Source organism: Macadamia integrifolia, chromosome 4, assembly GCF_013358625.1.
Source record: "Macadamia integrifolia cultivar HAES 741 chromosome 4, SCU_Mint_v3, whole genome shotgun sequence".
Classification (NCBI taxonomy): Eukaryota; Viridiplantae; Streptophyta; class Magnoliopsida; order Proteales; family Proteaceae; genus Macadamia; species Macadamia integrifolia.
Window position 1 is genome coordinate 13,124,972 of NC_056560.1, and position 19,083 is coordinate 13,144,054.

The 19,083-nt window shown below is 39.9% G+C and overlaps 1 protein-coding gene across 1 annotated transcript in view; it reads left to right on the forward strand.

Annotated features, from left to right (window-relative positions):
- Positions 1-19,083, forward strand: part of LOC122077078 (UDP-glycosyltransferase TURAN) — a 64,876-nt gene that overhangs the window by 7,329 nt on the left and 38,464 nt on the right. The window contains exons 4-5 of the mRNA XM_042642855.1: positions 11,474-11,529; positions 11,614-11,754. Coding sequence (XP_042498789.1) covers positions 11,474-11,529; positions 11,614-11,754 — 197 coding nt within the window. The remainder of the gene's footprint in view (positions 1-11,473; positions 11,530-11,613; positions 11,755-19,083) is intronic.

A 19,083-nucleotide genomic window follows, 5' to 3' on the forward strand; every position in this document is an offset into this window, starting at 1 on the left:
AAACTAGGCTTGTTTTATTAGGAATAAGCTTAGGGTTGGGTTGTATACATGTTGGGCCTTTGATCCCATGTGTTTTGAGTGTATTGGGCTACTTTTATGGGTCTAAACTAGGGGTTCTAAGGTTGCAAACGGGATTCAGTGATTTGTTTTCCTTTTCTTTAGTTTCCTTTTTAGATGGGGTTATTTAGTTTCTAATTTCAAGTCATTGTTAGTTTCTAATTTCTATCTAGACTAGTTTCTATTTTCATTAGATTCTAATTTCCAGTTTCTAGTAACTTCTTGTAATCAATTTTTAGTAACTCAGATTTAGTAACTCTGAGTTACTATTACTTGTAAACCCTCCCCATCATTATTATAAATAAAGGAGAGCTCTCATCATAGAGAGACAATTTTGATTTTGAAAAAAAAGAACTTGCTACTGGTCGCTGCCATGCATCTACTGGATTTCCTGTGTGTGTGATCACAGAACAAAGGGCTGGTGTTTGATCCGTTCGACTCCTTGCGGCGTGAAGTCCAGGAGGGTTCTACAAGTATCTTCTTATTGCTCTTTTTGTTATTCTCAAGCTTATTTCATAGATCTGCTACTGTTTATAAGACAGGTATGTTATTTTTTGAATCTGCCCAGAAAATCTCTTTTTTCTAGACAATCATTTCCTGGAACCTGTAGTAGTTTTAGTTCTCTGTTGGGGCTGCAGTTTTGATCGAGGCTTTTCTAGCATCCAAGGACAACTCGGCCTAAGTTAGGGCTGGTTCTGACCAGCCATTTGGAAGTTCTATAAAATCTCTGTTTTTTCGTCTTTTAGTGATCTGTTTTGGACTGAACTGAGATCGATTGATCTGGGTTGATTCCTGCTGTGATTTTCAGATTCTGAATCATTAATTACCAATTGTTTTGACACTATTTTGAACTGTTATCAGTCCTTGATTGATCTCTGCCCATCCGGTACTGTTCAGTCATAGAATTACTGGGTTTTCTGAGATCGTTATATACTGTTACTTCTATTTTCTGTTGGTCTGATTACAGTGGTTTGTGGGGTGTAATCTGGTTGTTCTCTAGTCTAAAAGTTCCTGCAGTTTTGGGACTAGTTTGGTTTGTCAAATCTAGTCCTACATTAAGTGGTATCAGAGCATGGCTGAGAACAACACCCCCACCCTAGCTTCTATTATGGAGTTTCTACAAAAATGGAAAACTGAATTGAAGGCTGAATTGGATGCCAGGTTGTTGAATGAAGAGACCCCACCCCAATAGCCTACTGGCAGTTCACGTACAACACCCGAAGTGGACACTCCAATGAATGTGGTTGCTCAGTTGACTAATATGAGAGCAAACCCTAATCTGAGAGCACCACAGAGGGTTCCGGTAGCACAACTTACTTTTGAAGAGCATGTAAGAGGATATTTTGAGATTGAACGTCCCGTGCAACAGAGGTATTCTGGAGATTCATAGAAGGTCAAGCTCGATCTGAAGGAGTTTGATGGGAGATATGACCCCCAATTGTTCTATGATTGGGTAGTCGCACTAGACGACTATTTTGATTATTATGAGTTACCTGAGGAACGAAAGATGAAACTAGCTCGTGCTAAGCTAGTTGGGGCTGCTCGTGAGTGGTGGAGGACCTATGAGCTAGAGTTAGAAGACCGTGGTAGAGAACCTACTAGTTGGGAGGAGATGAAGCTTGAGTTATCAGATAAATACTTGCCACGCAACTTCAGAGCTCGCATATAAGACCAGCTGAACCCTCTTCGTCAAGGAAATATGAATGTTGCGGAATACATGAACAAATTTGATGCACTTTATTCTCACAAGTATTAGGAAGAATGAGAGGCAATTACTTTCTCAGTTTCGACTGGGATTACGAGCTGAAATTAAGAGAGAAATTGGTGTGAGAGATTGCTTTGACAAGGCTCTTCGTGCAGAGGAACTTCTGGCACAGCCAAGTAGAAGGTTTGGTTACCAAGCTAGGGAGGTTAAGAAGAATTTTTCAGCCACTAAACCTAACACTTCAACACCCCCAAGAGCCACAACTCCTTTATGTGAAGTGAAGATACCTCTATTTAAACCAAAAGAACTTGAAGTCAGGGTTCACATTGAAGAGATGGTTCTTGAAGCTTCAAAGACAGAAGGTCAAGAGATGGAAGATTCAACTGAAAGATTCTACATTGAAGAGAGCATAATAGACAAGACTAAAGATGTGGAAGATGAGGTAGTGATTGAAAGAACTCCACAACAAGTCTTTGAGATTCATGATGAAAAGGAAGCGTTTGTTCCAATCCTTGATGAGAAGATTACCAACATTGACGACTCTATGCACACGACATTCACAGTTGGTATGGATTCAGAGGTTGAGCATATAGAGTTTGTTATGCCATCATGGTTCTTTGAAGAGAAAGCTCCACACCTTGAAGACTACCTTCCAAAAGTCTACAAGCAACCAGAATTTTGTTTGGGAATGGTTAAAGCTCCTACGCACATGTTGTTTCCTCCTTATCACTGCAAAATTCGAGGACGAATTTTTTCAAGATGGGGAGAGTTGATGTAGATTAATTACCAAAATAGGCTTGTTTTATTAGGAATAACCTTAGGGTTGGGTTCCATACATGGGCCTTTGATCCCATGTGTTTTGAGTGTATTGGGCTACTTTTATGGGTCTAAACTAGGGGTTCTAAGGTTGCATACGGGATTCAGTGATTTGTTTCCTTTTTCTTTAGTTTCCTTTTTAGATGGGGTTATTTAGTTTCTAATTTCAGTACCTAAATTTGTTTCTAATTTCAGTACCTAAATTAGTTTCTAATTTCAAATCATTGCTAGTTTTTAATTTCTGTCTAGACTAATTTCTATTTTCATTAGATTCTAATTTCCAGTTTTTAGTCACTTCTTGTAATCAATTTTTAGTAACTCATATTTAGTAACTCTGAGTTACTATTACTTGTAAACCCTCCCCATCATTATTATAAATAAAGGAGAGCTCTCATCATAGAGAGACAATTTTGATTTTGAAAAAAAAAGAACTTGCTGCTGGTCGCTGCCATGCATCTACTGGATTTTCTATGTGTGTGACCACATAACAAGGGGCTGGTGTTTGATCCGGTCGACTTCTTGTTGCGTGAAGTCCAGGAGGGTTTCTACAAGTCTTCTTATTCTCTTTCAAGTTTGTTTCAAGGTTCTACTGCTGTCAAACAATCAGTTATTTATAACTTTAAATTTTCTGCCCAGAAATTCTGAAACAGAGCCTTCGGTCTCTTTCTGCTGGAGCCAGTTCCAGCCACTGATTGGTTTCCAAACTGTGGTCGATTACTCCCTTGTACTCCCTTAAGAATTGAACCAAAGCAGGCCTAATTCTGTACTGCCATTATGGAGATATTCGAAATCTCCAGAATTTTTCCCTGTAGTGATTTTGCCAGAATACAACCAGAATCGATAGCCTGATCTGTCTTATTCTGTTCTGTTATTTTTCTGCTGTTGTTTTGGGACTGTTGCCTCTTATTACTGCTGCTGGTTTAAACTTATTTGATGATCTACTGATATCTGGTCTAAGTGGCATTGATTACTGTGATCGATAGTTACTGGTTTCTTCCTTTTCTGTTGGTTGATTATCGCTGGAATATGGGGATTGGTTTTGGTTGTTCTTTGGTCTACAAGGTCCTGTTGTTTGGGTCTAGTTTGACTTGTCAAATCTAGTCCTACATTAAGATCTGAGTCGACCCAGTCAGCCACTTGGGTCGACGTTGGTCTTGGTTCTCCTTGTGTAAACCCTTGTCGGTACTGCATCAAGAAGTAGAAAAGATCTCCAAAAAGGGGTTGACAGGAAAATTTCTACCCCACGCTTGGCAAAACACTTCACTCAGAGCTGCAACAACCGTGAACTCATCAAGGTAGGTTTTCTAACTAGGACACTTAGATTGACAAACTCCTACTACAGCCAGGACTTGGATTAAGTAAGTTTAAAATAAATAAATTAAAATACTAAATAGCTAAATTTGTGTGGCTGACTTAACCAAATAGTTATGCTTTTTTTTTTTTATAGTTTTTATTTCGATACATTCCAATCCATGATAAGGAAGCCCAAAATTACTAACAAACTTCAAATTACATGAGCTCCTATAATTGATCCCCTGACTATGAACTCATATGTTAGCCCTATGGTAGTGTAGCTGGGGATCATCTCTTGAGGGGGAATATGGAGGTCCCAGATCAGCGATAAGACTTCCCCTGGCATGACATGGCAAAATATCAAAAAAAATAAACTATGGTGTCAAGATTCACCCTAGTTAAGATTACAGCAGAATCTGCAACGGGCTTTGAAAGAGACAGACACAGTAATAGAATTGATATATGGAGGATAATTGTGAACAATAACTGATCAGGGACGAACAAGCAGAGCAGAATGGTGACAGAAATATTACAGAATCTATTAGTTGATCTGAGAACGTGAATTGGAGTGCTGAAGTAGAACAGAAGAGCAAGAGCGACTGTAGTTCTGGAGTCCACTGGAGGCCGCTTTAGTAATCCACCCAAATTTGAGGAATCATCCTGAACTATTATACTATGAATCTGCATGGCTGATTGCCAGAAAACAGCAATTTTCTGTTGATCAGTCATCAAATCATATCTCAACAGCTTACATTTGCCCCCTATTTATGGATGAGGGACTCAACTTTAACTTTTGGAAATCAGAAAATAGAAACTACCTAAAACCTAAGAAAAACTGAAAATAGAAAGTAGCAAGACTTGTAGGAGCTTAGCTGCCAATAGAAAAATAGTAATTAATCTTTGGTTAAAGCTCTATCCCTTTACTTAGAAAGTAAGATTAAAAACTTTAGAAAATAGTAGTTAAGAAAAGAAATAAGTAGACTCTAAAATTCGTTCTCCTAACTACTACCCATTATGTAGGTCTTGAGAAGCGCATTACAATTAAAACCCATTGGGCCAAAGGTCGACACAGATGTTAACCAATTCAAGACTCGTTTTCACTAAAATAAGCGATGTTCTGTGTTTTTTCTGCATCAAAGTGTATTGGTTGCATGGTTTTCATTGCTTTTTTATTCTAAAGTTCTCTTGGACTTCTCACTGGGCTCTCACTTAAGTAAAAGTAGAAGTTAGACTTCTAAAGCATATCGGATAAAACCCCATGAGTTAAAACAGAAACTTGCTCAAAATTATAAAATCAATATTTATATGTGATGGAGAACCCTTAGGGAAGGGAGGGGAAATCAGAGTAGAGAGGGGGAAAAGGAGGATCACACTCACACATTCATTCAATAATCAAATTGCTCTCTAAATCTTCAATCGATTACAACTAATATATAGGAAAATAGGAACATGAAATTAGAAACTTAACTGGAATGGAAACTAGCCTAAACTAGGAAACAACTATAAAAAGGAAACCAAAGCAAGGAAGTAAATCCTACTCCGACGTTCAAATCTGAAAAATAAAAGCATGAAATAAAATACTAAGTAAACTACTAATTTTATTTCCAACCCTTGTTGGACCAAAACCCTGGGCTGGACCGGTTCTTCTTGGCTCTTGGCTTCCAAAGCCGGTCATGCTGGTCCAACCAAGAAAGGGCAGCCGTATTTGCATCAACTCTCCTCCTTTGAAAAGAACTCGACTCCGTCGAGTTAGGGAAAGGACCAAGGAGACCGTTTGAAGGAATACGCTGAATGAGGAACGATCCCACCATCTTCTTGAGCTTAATTTCAGAGAGATCTTTGGCAGGATGAAACTTCATAGTCTTGTTGGCATGCTTGAAGGCATAGGTATTGGCATAGCCACAATGCTGTACTTTCTTATCAAACAACCAAGGTCGACCAAGAAGGATGTGGCACACCTTCAGAGGGAGAACATCACATTGGACTGTATTTTTAAATCCACCAATAGAATATGTGACTAAACACTTATCTGTGATTTTGAGATTAGTGTTGTTCACCCACGCAACCTTGTAAGGATTAGGATGTGGTTCTGTATTCAATCCCAGCTTACGAACAGCGTCTTCAGAGACAACATTAGTGCAACTGCCTCCATCAATGACCAAGGTTAGCAACTGATCATTGCACTTCACACGAGTCTGAAAAATACTACCTGCGGCGCCAATCTTCATTTTCAGTGGCCTTCTGAGTGGTCAACACATGACGAATGACATAAAAAGGATGTTGGTCATCGTCACTGAGAGTGTCATTGACTTCACTTGTTGCACGCTCTTCTCTTAAATCAACTGTGTCAGAACCAAGTTGCTCTTCGGGAATATATGGTATAGGAGAATCCTTATCAATAAAAGCAACCAAACGGCTGGGACATTGGGCACTGATATGTCCAAATCCATGGCATGAGTAGCACCGAACTGTAAATTTTGAAGAATCAGAAGGTTTATCTGAACCACGCCGAGGGGGTGAGTATGGGCGAGTAGGCCGTGAAGATGACATTTCAGAAACATGTCGAGGTGGAGAATACGGCCGACTAGGTCGTGAAGAAGCCAGAGATGTAGCACTTGCCTAGTGGCTTGCTAGATGACCTCTCTTGGGTAGGAGACTGTTGCCAAACAGAACTAGTACCTTGAGAAAAAGTATCTGCAAAATTTCTCCGATTGTATGGGCGTTTCAGACTTTCCTCAACCTGATATGCTACTTGCACGGCGTCTTCCATGGTAGGTAGTCGATTAGATGCAAGGGCAGCACTAAGTTGAGGGTGCAAACCATTGCGAAATTGGGCCACTAAGACTTCTTCATCCCACTCAAAGTCAGAATGAGTGGCCAAATAATAAAATCTAGCAACATACTCCTCAACGGTCAAATTCTCTTGTTTCAACTGTGCAAATCTGAGATGCATGCGTTGCTTGTAATCAGAAGGCAAGAATCGCCGATTCATGACTTCATACATTTCATCCCAAGTAGGACCAAACCAATGCCTCGGGTTCGGTTTTGTTTTTGTTGCTTGATCCACCAGACTCGAGCCGTGCCTTCAGTTTGGCCTCTGCAAATAGGATCTTTCGAGCCTCAGTCAACCCGTACCATCTGAAGAATGTATCTAAACTGTGAATCCAGTCAAGGTACAATTCTGGATTATTGTCTCCATAAAAATCAAGGACATCCAGTTTTGCTGCTCTTTCTGCTCCATCATCCTGTCTATCAGTCCCATATGGTGGTGGAGGTGGTGGTGGTGGTGTATGATGTGGTAGCGGTGGTGGTGGTGTTACTGGCAGATCCTGTGGAGTGGTGTTGGAAGAATCCCCAGACTGAATGGGACTCTTTCCTTTATCTGTTGCCACCAAACGATCAATAGAAACTTGCATAGATTCCACCATTGTTTTTAGGGACGTGACCATGTTAGTGAGAGCATCAAATTTTGTATCAATTTCTCCTTTATAAGAATTCAGCTGCTGAACAACTTCACTATTGGCAACCATGGTGATGATTAACAAAATAGCACTCAAGAGCATATGGTAGAATAGGAAATAACTTTTTTTTTTTGGAAGGGCAGAATTGTAATTACTTGAGATTCAAGTAAACACAAAGGATATCAAGTGTGGGCAGGGATCTAAATGTAAATAAGAAAACAAATAGAGATAAAAGGAATTAATAGATAAAAGAGGGGTAATGTGGAAAAGTTGAAAAATAAAATAAAATTGGAGACTCAATTTGAAGGAACCGTCACCGACAGAGATGAAGTGGGAGTGTCTAGAGGTGAAAACCAGTTCGCCGGTTTCGTAGGCTTGGTTGAGGGGAACCGATGCGAGGAGGGATGGACCCCGAGAGCCGATGGTGACGAAGGAGGTCTTCACGGCTTGGAAGCGACTCGCGGCGATGGAAGGACTAGATCGACAGGTATTTTCTGGTTCTCCCTCTTTTCGACTTCTCTTCTGCTGTTCTTTCTTCTTCTTTTCTTCTATCTCTCTCTCTTCTCGACTTTCCTTCTTCATGACTTCCTTTTGCTTTCTTCCTTTTTTTTTGCTGTCGGACACGGAGAGGAGGCGGCGGCTGCTGTCGGAAGGGAGAAAAAAGTGAAAGAGGAAGCGGCGGCTGCTGCCGAAAGGAACAGAGAAGGCGGAGGGCAGGGGGTTTTGGGATTTTTTTTTTTTTATTCTTAGTATCGGTGGAAGCCGACACAGAGAATGGGAAAGGAAAAAGAAAGGTGGGGAAGGATTAGGATCCTTCGGCTTTGATACCAAGTTGATGGAGAACCCTTAGGGAAGGGAGGGGAAATCAGAGTAGAGAGGGGGAAAAGGAGGATCACACTCACACATTCATTTAATAATCAAATTGCTCTCTAAATCTTCAATCGATTACAACTAATATATAGGAAAATAGGAACATGAAATTAGACTTAACTGGAATGGAAACTAGCCTAAACTAGGAAACAACTATAAAAAGGAAACCAAAGCAAGGAAATAAATCCTGCTCTTACGTTCAAGTCTGGAAAATAAAAGCATGAAATAAAATACTAAGTAAACTACTAATTTTATTTCCAACCCTTGTTGGACCAAAACCCTGGGCTGGACCGGTTCTTCTTGGCTCTTGGCTTCCAAAGCCGGTCATGCTGGTCCAACCAAGAAAGGGCAACCGTATCTGCATCAATATGTATATAATTTCTGTATTTACTATAAATGGTAAAGTTTAATTTACTAAAATAGAATTTTTTTTTCCTTTTGGGTGAATAAATAATTCATTACCAAATTAGAAAATTGTTAATTACTAGAAATAATAAAAATGAGTTACTAAAATAATAAATTAACATAAAACCAAACCAAACCCCCCAAAAAACATGAGAAAAATAAATTTTCCTTTTTTTTTTTTTTCTTTTAAAGAAAAAGAAAAGTGATGAAATCTTTACTAGTGATATTTAAAGAAGGTAACATGTACCCAGATGCTATAGACTTGCCAGCAATCCATCTGAGGATTTTGGATGGGAGCAATTTTCCTCTACGAATTTTTCCGAGGGAATTTTTGGTGTTAGTTTTGTATTTTTCCTGTTTATGGGGATATTTCTTTTCTTTGTACCTCTCCAATTCTTTCTCTCGTCTTCTAAAGTTGTTATTTATCACAAAGAGAAGATGAAGTTTTGATTTTCAATCTATTGGTGGCATAATAGCACTGGTTTCTATAGGTTACTGGTTTTGGGATTTTTTTCCAGTAAAATAATCAAATGATAATCATTGAATGATTAATGAAACACTGGGTCATAAGATTTGCAAAAATAAAAGTACGGAAGCTTCGATAAAATGCTGATAATGACTATTCTATATAAAAGGGCATGCCTAGTGCATGAGGCTCCCGCCACTGTGGGGCCTAGGGAGGGTCATAATGTATACAACCTTACCTCCGCTTTGCGGACAGGCTGTTTCCTGACTCAAACCCGCAACCACTAGGTCACAATGGAACAGCCTTACCATTGCGCTTAGGCTTGCAAAGTGCAAACTTAACTTACCACTAGGACTATTTTAAATGAAAAAAAAAAAAAAAGCTGGTTGATTGTTGAACATGTATAAAAAGAGCATAACTGTGAGGAAGTCGACTTGGGATTTTGGCATGTATTTTTTTGGTGTTCAGTGGCAGTTTCAGGTTACGTATATGATGTTTTCCAAATATGAACCACTAGGAGTTTCTTACATTGCTGTCTTCTGTCGCTGCCTTCTACATTTTGCAGAATGCCTCTCTGACCCACTATAAAATTCCAATGGTAGGGTAGTTGGTGCCTTGGTGGTGGGAACATCAGAAAGGAAGTTGTTGATATGGTGAAGTGGATATTTATTAAAAGGCAATAAGCTTTCTCTGATCAGAGTTTTTTTTGCGAGTATCCTACTACTTATCAGCTATCGTGGTCCTGATTTCAACTGCAAGGAGATTACAACAAACTAATGGTGATTTTGAGATGAATGGAGAGAAGAACATAATTATCACCTCATGGACTGGGATCATATTTTTTAAGGCGCTGATGCGATCTAGAGATGGTAAGGTAGTGCTCCGCCTTATGTGAAGTGGCGCCTTATGGGGTTTTTTTTTCTTTAAACATATTTTAAAATTACTTAATGAAGATTCCAAATATAGATTTTTTGTTCATAGGTGTATGGTTTTGTTAACACTTGAGATTTATGGGATCAGCTTTACTCCACAAAAAATAACCCAAACAAACAAAACAAAAACACGATTCACAAACAGGGTTTGGATTTTGTCAAGGGTGAAAGGGCTTTGAGAAGGAATCAAGGAACAAGGAAGAACCACTGATCCAGACGACCATTTTGCTCCGGCAGTGGTGAGCTTGCTTCGGCAACGGTGAGCTTCATTCTTCTTTGACAGGAGTAGAAATATAGTGGATGACCTTAGGGCTTAGGCACTCATTTTGGCATCATAGAGGTAAGTATAATAAATACTTGTATTTTTTGTCTTCTTTTCTTTATATTTATAGTTTTGTTTCATAATTATGTATTTATATTATATGTTAATATGATTGATGATTGACGATTGATGATTGATGATTGATGATTGATGATTGATGATTGATGAAGATGAACTTAGTTTATTCACTTTATTGATTTGTTTTAATATCTTACATTGGTATGAATATGAACCTTTAATATTTATTTAACATATGAGTAATAGGATTCAACTAGAATATGAGCCAAATAGATTGGTTTTATAAAAAAATTATACAGGAACGCTTTAGTCGATAAGGCGACGCTTTATGCCCGCCTTATCGCTAAGGCGCTCCGAAAGACTCTCAAACGCCTCCGTCGCCTTACCGCCTTAAAAACTATGACTGGGATACTATGTGTAAATACATAAAATTAGTGGCTGTGCCTTAGAAGCATTACCCACGAGAAACAAGCTCTCCTTTCTAGGTAGTTTTTTAGGTTTACTAATGTTGGAAGGAGTTCAGTGGTTTCAAAGTACGGCTTAGCTATTGTCTAAGATTATCCCCTGGATTTTGTAACTAAAGAAACTGGTGTTTTGAAGGGTATATTAAGGGTAAGCCTCATTTTCCTCAAGAAAGTGAGAGGTGTTTATTGTGACCCCATTAAGGAAGAAGGAAGATGGGCTTATGCCCCTTTGGTTTCATGGCAATGAGTTAACTGATGGAGATGCCCTTCATCATTTATGGGGCAGTAGCTTCAGCAATACCTGGATTAAAACTCCTTTCTTGAAGGATTTTCTTTGTTTCAGCTTTTGTTTGAGCCCAGATCTGCAATTGACTGAGGTAATTTTTCTATATTCCCAACCTCCTAACCAAGTAATCCCATCCTATTGTAAGCTCAGTCAGCTGCTTCTGGCACACTGTTTTCAGCATTCTTACTCCATTACTCCATTTCCCATCAATATCTTTATCATCCTTATCTGAACAGAATTTCCTGTTTCGTAACTAAAATTTTGCTTCTTGGTCCTTTTATTTTTCACTTGATAAAGCCTTGGTAGTTCTTAAAATTTTCAGTCGTATACATTGATATTCTATGAAGTTCTTCATTTTTAGTTTTAATGCATGAACAGGTTCTGATCCCCATGCTGCTCTTTTAGAGAATCGATCTATTCATATTCATAAAATGGTAATAATTCTTCTTGTTCTTTTTCACACAATGCATGTCTTGTAATGAAATAATGTAGTCATTTTTTATCCGTTTTGGGTGCAGGCACAATGGCCAACAGTTCCGAAGGGTTTGCCAAGGATAATTTATCCTTTTATGCTTCTACTTAAGCCATTGATTCAGTTTTTTATGCTTCTCTGGTTTCTTTGTGTTAAAATACCTTCTCCGGATGTTTTCATAGTGCAGGTAAAGTTGTTTCATTTCATTACAAAGAATTCGATATTTCTTTTAGATATAATAGTAAATTATTTGTATTGTTTGGGAGTCTTATCATTGAGTTTCTTGCATAGGTTATTTCTTTGTTTGGTCTCTTTAATATCTTAGAAATTAAACTGTTCAGTTCTGTTTGCTTTTTTCAAACCTCTGTGGTTTATTTGCTTTATTTCTAGTGTGATAAGTGATAATGGTTTGGTTGTCCGAAAACAAAATCTGAAAATCTTAGGATAAAAATCAGATTTAGGACTTAAATGAGGGAGAAATTTTAAAGCCTTGATCAGAAATCCACCAAACTTTGATCTAGTGCCCTATTGAGACTGACGAACCTTGCAGTTTAACTAGACTTAAAATCTGACCTAATGACCAGTTTAACCATATGTCAGATTACGTGAAATTTTAACTATAACTTTGAAAGAGATAGTGCTGTAGAGAATTTGAAATCAGAACTATTATTAGATACAATAGCACTGGATTAGGAAAATAAGAGCAGTATTGTCTAATTGAGAGAGGATTATATCATAGTTAAAGATATAAGAAGGAATTGCATGGAAGATGTAGTAGAAGAAATCAATAGAGAAGGAGAGTGACGAGAATCAATTAGATAGATACCTTAGCCACAATTAATAAATTTCATAAGCAGTCTTTTTTTTTTTTTTAATTGAGTTTTTTTTCATTAGCAGTCAATCATTAAAAAGTGTGGGTTCAAAGATACATACCATTTAGGAAAAAGCTTTCCTACTAACTCATATTACTTCCTAGCTTAAAACAGGACCCGAAAGATAAACTATTTTGAACTCTTACTAACAAAATAGAAACTAAATCTTTAAATAAATCCACACGTATAGTACTACTGGACCCCACTACTTAAACTAAATAAAAGATTCCCTATCTGGCGTCTGGCCCACATAGCCAATTTACAATTACAGTTTTGTCCCTTTATAACTCATTTTGATCCTATGCTTATAAAGGGCATACCTAGTGCACAAGGCTCCCCCCACTGTGGGGTCTAGGGAGGATCGTATTGTACACAGCCTTATTACTCATTTTGATCCTATGCTTACTGGAGCAAATCCTGGCCATTCAATTAGGCTCTTAGTATGCTCCAACATTACGTGTTTTATACCCCCTAACCTTCTTCTCCTTCATCTCTTCTTCTCTGATTGAGCTTGGACATACATAGATTCTATCCCAATCATAGTTGTCAAGGCGACGAGGGGACGAAGGCATTCAAGGGCCACCTAAGCACTTAGGCGGCAACAAGGTGCCCACCTAGCTGCCCTAGCTTTTAGTATTTTTTTAATGTATCCATTATATCTAGTATAGCAATGAAATACATTGTATAGCAATGAAATAAATCTCTTTATATGCTACATCAAGAATCAACATTTTAAGACAAAAAAAATCAAAATAGAAGTCGGCAGGGATGGATGAAAACAGTAAGCTACAATTTTGTGAACACATAGATGATCTAATGTATGGTTTTGGTCTGGATGAAAAGATTATTGTGGGAGGGGATCTGAATGGACACGTTGGTAGGGATAGGAGAGGCTATGGAGAGGTTCATGGAGGATTCTGAGTTGGGGAGAGGAATGAGGAGCGGACCTCAGTTTTAGACTTTCTGACAACCTATGACCTTGCCATTGTGAACACTTTCTTCGCTGGGAGAGAAGATCATTTGATACCTACAAAAGTGGGCAACCAACCAACCAAATTGACTTCTTCCTTACTAGAAGGTCCAACAGATTGTTGTTTAGGATTGTAAGTTTATACCTGGGAAAGCTTAACATCTCAACGTAGACTACTGATCTTGTAATATGTGCCTCAAGTGTGCCGAAGCGTAAGCCAAGGAAACATGTCTACGCAAAGGTAAGGTGGTGGAGATTGCAAGGAGACTCATTGGGGTCTTTTACCAATAAAGTGGTGAAGCAAGGGAAGTGGGATATTGATGGAGATACCAACATGATGTGGATTGAGATGACGGATTGCATTAAGAAAGTTTCTAAAGAGGTTCTAGGGATGTCTAAGGGTACTCGACTGACCGCTAGAGAGACTTGGTGGTTGGATGAGGAAGTCTAGACAACCATTAAGACTAAGAAGACAGTTTTAAGACTTGGCAAAGGAATATGGAGGTTGAAGATCAAGAGAGGTATTAGGCTGCCAGAAACGAGACAAGGAAGATTGTGGGGAAAGCATGAGCGAAGAAATATGATGACTTGTGCAAAAATTTGAATAATAAGGAAGGGAAAAAAGCCATTTATAAGATAGCTAAATACGGGACAGGTAGAGCATAGACCTCGATCATGTTCGATGTATTAAGAGTGATGAGGGTAGAGTTCTTGTTAAGGATGAAGACATTAAAATGAGATGGGATGAGTATTTTTGCATCTTCCTGAATGGAGACGGCTCATGGAGGAGTAATGTGAGTATACATCATAACATCAAGCATCATAGATATGCTCAAAAGATAGGAGTGACCGAGGTTAAAGAAGCCCTGAGAAAGATGAAAGTAGGTAAAAGACCAGACCCAGATGAGATACCAATTGAAGTATGGGTTTATGTTGGTTGCCTAATGATGTAGAGAGTTCCTAGGTGACTAGGTTTCCTACAAGATTAACTAACTAGGTAGGGTTAACTCAAGGGACTTGGGCAGATAGGACAAAAGAAACTCAGCAAACAAGATTAAGCATGCAAAATAGAATGAGACTAATAAACAAAGTAGCAAAAAGCAATAATAATCTAGGCGGAAAAACACATAAACTCTTACTTAAGCTTCAAGTGGGGACATGGGGAAGGGAACAAATGTCATACGAATGTTAGATTCAGCACAAATCAATCCAGACACCAAATAAGATATGCAAACAATCAATATCCTCTAGCAACCAACTAAAATAGAAAATCAGCAAGGGTTTTGGAGATATAATAGTGACGAAACGTCTTAAAACAATGGGTAAAAATAGGCGTAAACAAAAGCGCAAAGGCTGGTTTCAATGTTAATGGGCTGCAACATATAACAGGGATAAATGGAGGTGGGAGGGGTTTAGTTTAATTATTTCCTTGTTGCTGTCCTGGTCTGAGGAGAAAAGAAGAAGTTGAAGTCCTCCAAAATAAAGAGTTACAGTCCAACCTACTTGATGAAGAACAGCAGTCCCGATTGTTGGAGAAGTTCCAGTAGCAACCCAGTTGGGGGTTTTCTCGATAGAGATAATCTCTAATGATGGTGAACAATTTCTGCAATAGGGCAGCAGCAACAGGAAAGACAGAAAACAGAAAAGAGAGGGATGAAGGATGAGAAAGGGAGAAGGAGAATGAGAGAGAGAGCCGTGAGAGAGAGGAGGCGAGAAACAGAGGGAGACCGAGAGTGAGAGATGAGAAGAGGGAGAGGGCAGCGAGAGAGAATTCGTAGGGGGGATTGTGGGGCTGTTTTTCCTTCAATAATCTTCATTCATTCATTAATTTGGAACCGTGGCCAATGGCCTTACATAAATAAGAGACTAATTACTAAAAGAAAAGAATATTCTAGGAATGCTATTTCATAAACAAAGAAACTTTCTAAAAAGAAATCAATAGGATATTTACTTAGTTTCCTAATGGACTTAAAAGACTCAAATAAACAAAATCCTAGGAAATAAAACTACTAACATATCATATTTGGTGGGGGCCACACAATCTTGGCAAAGAAAGGAAGGAGAGGACTCGATCCAGTGCTGGGAAGGCTGGATCGAGCCTTCCTTTTCTTTTTTTTCTTCTTTCTTCTTCTTCCTTCGGCTGTACGTCTTGATGTCCCCATCAACTCTCCCCGGCTTGGAAGAATTGACCTCTAGTGAATTAAAGCTCATGTAATACTCAAGTAGGTCTAGGTTGAGTTGTTGGACTTCTTGCATTGTGATTCAGGTGTTGTCAATTTTCGGACGTCCACGCCACTTGATGAAGAACTCTTTAGAACCTCCAGTGTGTGGACACAATCCTCTCATTAAGGATTTTCTCAACTTCTTCAGTTCTTCTCGTGACCTTAGGCACAGATGGTAATGAGGTGGGGGGAAGTGGTTAGCTTGGCTCAGAAGTCTCATCAATGTTGAAGGGGAAGTCTTCAAGGTCATCAGAATAGGAAGGGGTAAAGGTAAAGGTACCATGGTATGGGACTAGGTCTTCAACATTGAAAATATTACTGATCTCCATGCTAGCTGGCAGATCAAGAACATACGAATTGGCACCTATCCTCTTGAGTACCTTGAACGGACCTGTGCTACGAGCATGTAGCTTGCTCGCTTTTCCCCTAACAAAACGTTGCGGCTTGATTCTTATCATCACCATATCGCCGTCTTGAAACTCTTGTAGCCTTCTGTGCACATATGCCTTCGATTTGTATTGCTCATTGCTCAGTGCTATCTGTCTTCTTATACCTGCATGCAAATCATGTATATGCTGAGCAAAAGATTTGGCTAACTGGGAGGTCCTGGAACTAGACACGATTGGGATAAGGTCTATGGGTGCCCGGGGCTGGTATCCTGAACAGATCTCAAAGGGGGACAGACCAGTGGTACGGTTCTTAGAACTATTATATGCAAACTCAGCCTGGCTAAGGACTCGATCCCAGCTGGTAAGGTGTTCTCCTATGAGGCAATGCAATAAATTCCCTAAGCTCCTATTGACAACCTTGGTCTGGCCATCGGTCTGAGGGTAGAAAGCGAAGGAGAAACGGAGCTTCGTGCCCATCATCCGCCATAGGGTCCTCCAAAAATGACTAGTGAACTTAACATCCCTATCGGACACTATGGTGAGGGGTAACCCATCGTACTTGACAACCTCATTAAAGAAAAGTTTGGCTACTATGGATGCATCGGAGGTCTTAGAGCATGGGATGAAATGGGCCATCTTCGAGAAGCGGTCCACAACCACATAAACAGAATCATGGCCTCTTGAAGTTCTTGGTAGACCAAGTACGAAGTCTATGCTAAGGTCTTGCCAAGGGGAATGGGGAACGGGTAGGGGAGTGTACAAACCCGTGTTTTGCTTTTGTTGTTTGGTGGTCTGGCATGTCTTACACTGACTCACAACTCTAGCAACATCCCTTTTCAGTCCTGGCCAAAAGAATTGGTCCTCAACGAGGGTGATGGTCTTATCACGACCGAAGTGGCCAGCGACTCCCCCAGCATGCAATTCCCAAATCAAGAAATCTCTGAGTGAAGTCCTGGGAATGCACAACTTGCTTCCTTTAAAAAGAAAGCTCTCCCTAAGTAGGTAGTCCGAGCGGTTGATTGGGTTGCCTTCATTCAAGGAAGTGAACGGTTCACTAAAATCAGGACAGGTGGGGTATTGGTCCTTGACTCGCTCGAACCCTACAACCTCTACACTCATTGCCTGGAGTAGCACACTAGCCCTACTCCTAGCATTGGTGCGAATGAGGAACATGTTCACCCGGCTCAGTGCATCTGCAGCAGTATTCTCGACACCAGGTCTGTGCTTGAGTACAAAAGTGTACTCTTGGAGAAACTCAACCCACTTGGCATGCCTCTGGTTAAGTTTCTTTTGGGCACTTAGGTATCTTAGAGCTTGGTGGTCAGAGAATAGCACGAATTCTTGTGGTAAAAGGTAATGTCGCCAATAGCGCAGTGATTGGACAACCGCATAGAATTCCTTGTCGTTTGTGGAATATCGTTGCCTAGCTTCATTAAGTTTCACTAAAATAGGCAATAGGGTGGCCCTCTTGTCCTAGGACACCACCTATCCCAATACCAGATGCATCACAATTCACTTCGAAGACCTTAGAGAAATCTGGGAGGCGCAGGATTGGAGCTTCAGTCATAAACTTTTTAATCTCATTAAAGGCCTTCGTAGCACTCTTAGTCCATTGAAACTCCTTTTTCATGCAATTGGTGATAGAAGACATAATGAAACTAAACCAATAGATGAATCTTCTGTAGAAAGTGGCTAAGCCATGAGAGCTTCGTACCTCATGAATGTTAGTTGGCTTAGGCCACTCTACAATCGCTCTCACTTTCTCAGGGTCAGCAGATACTCCCTGAGCTGACACAACAAATCCCAGGAAGATGACTTGATCACTCATGAAGGTGCACTTCTTAAGGTTGACATAGAGTTTCTCTTGTAAGAGCACATGAAAAACCTTCTGTAAGAGATCCAAGTGGGAAGACGGGGTCTTACTATACATGAGGATGTCATCAAAGTAAACCATAAGGAACTTGCCAATGAATGGTTGAAGCACTTGATTCATTATCCTCATGAAGGTGCTAGGTGCATTTGATAAGCCAAAAGGCATGACTAACCACTCAAAGAGGCCATCCTTTGTCTTGTAGGCTGTCTTCCACTCATCTCCAGGCCTAACCCTATCTGGTGGTACCTGCTCTTGAGATCAATCTTTGAAAAGATCGAAGAGTTGGCCATCATATCCAACATGTCATCAAGCCTAAGGATAGGGAACCTATACTTGATGGTGATCTTATTGATGGCCCTACTATCAACACACATATGCCAGGTGCCATCTTTCTTTGGCGTGAGCAAGGCAGGTACAGCACACGAGCTAAGGCTTTCCTTAATGAATCCCTTCTGCAACAGTTCATCCACTTGCCGTTTGAGTTCGGCGTGTTCTTTGGGATTCATTCGGTAATGGGGTAAGTTCAGGAGAGAGGATCCTGAAACTAAGTCAATAGCGTGCTGGATGTCATGCATAGGCGGTAACTCATCAGGTAATTCCTCAGGGAATAACCTCTCGAATTTCCTCAACAAGGGTTGTACTTCTCTAAGAGCCTCAGTGAATAAGCGTGACCTATTGGTATTACTCTATACGGCAACTAGAGCATAAATCACCCCTGACTCGTGACACTCTCCTTCAAATTGTTGTTGATTTAAAATGTTGAGTGTTTTGGTGGGGGTGTGTTTGGATGTACTTCCCTTATGTTCTGGAACCCTAACTTCCCTAGGGGCACTGGGGGTCAGTCTGATCTTCTTCCCTTTGAACTCAAAGACATAGGTGTTAGACTTCCCGTAATTGGTGACATCCCTGTCATATAACCAGGATCTACCTAGAATGATGTGGGCAACATCCATCTTTGGGACATCACACCACACTCGATCCTCATATCCTGCAAAGTGTAGGGGAACTAAACACCTCAGATTAACGGGAATGGTGGACTGATCAACCCAGGCAACCTTATAAGGCTTGGGGTGGGGGGGGTTCAGGTTTGAGGCCCATTCAAGCAACAACGCTCTTGGCGACCACATTCATGCAACTCCCGTTGTCTATGGTGGCGCGACAGTTCTTGCCCTGATGACATGTGTAAGTGA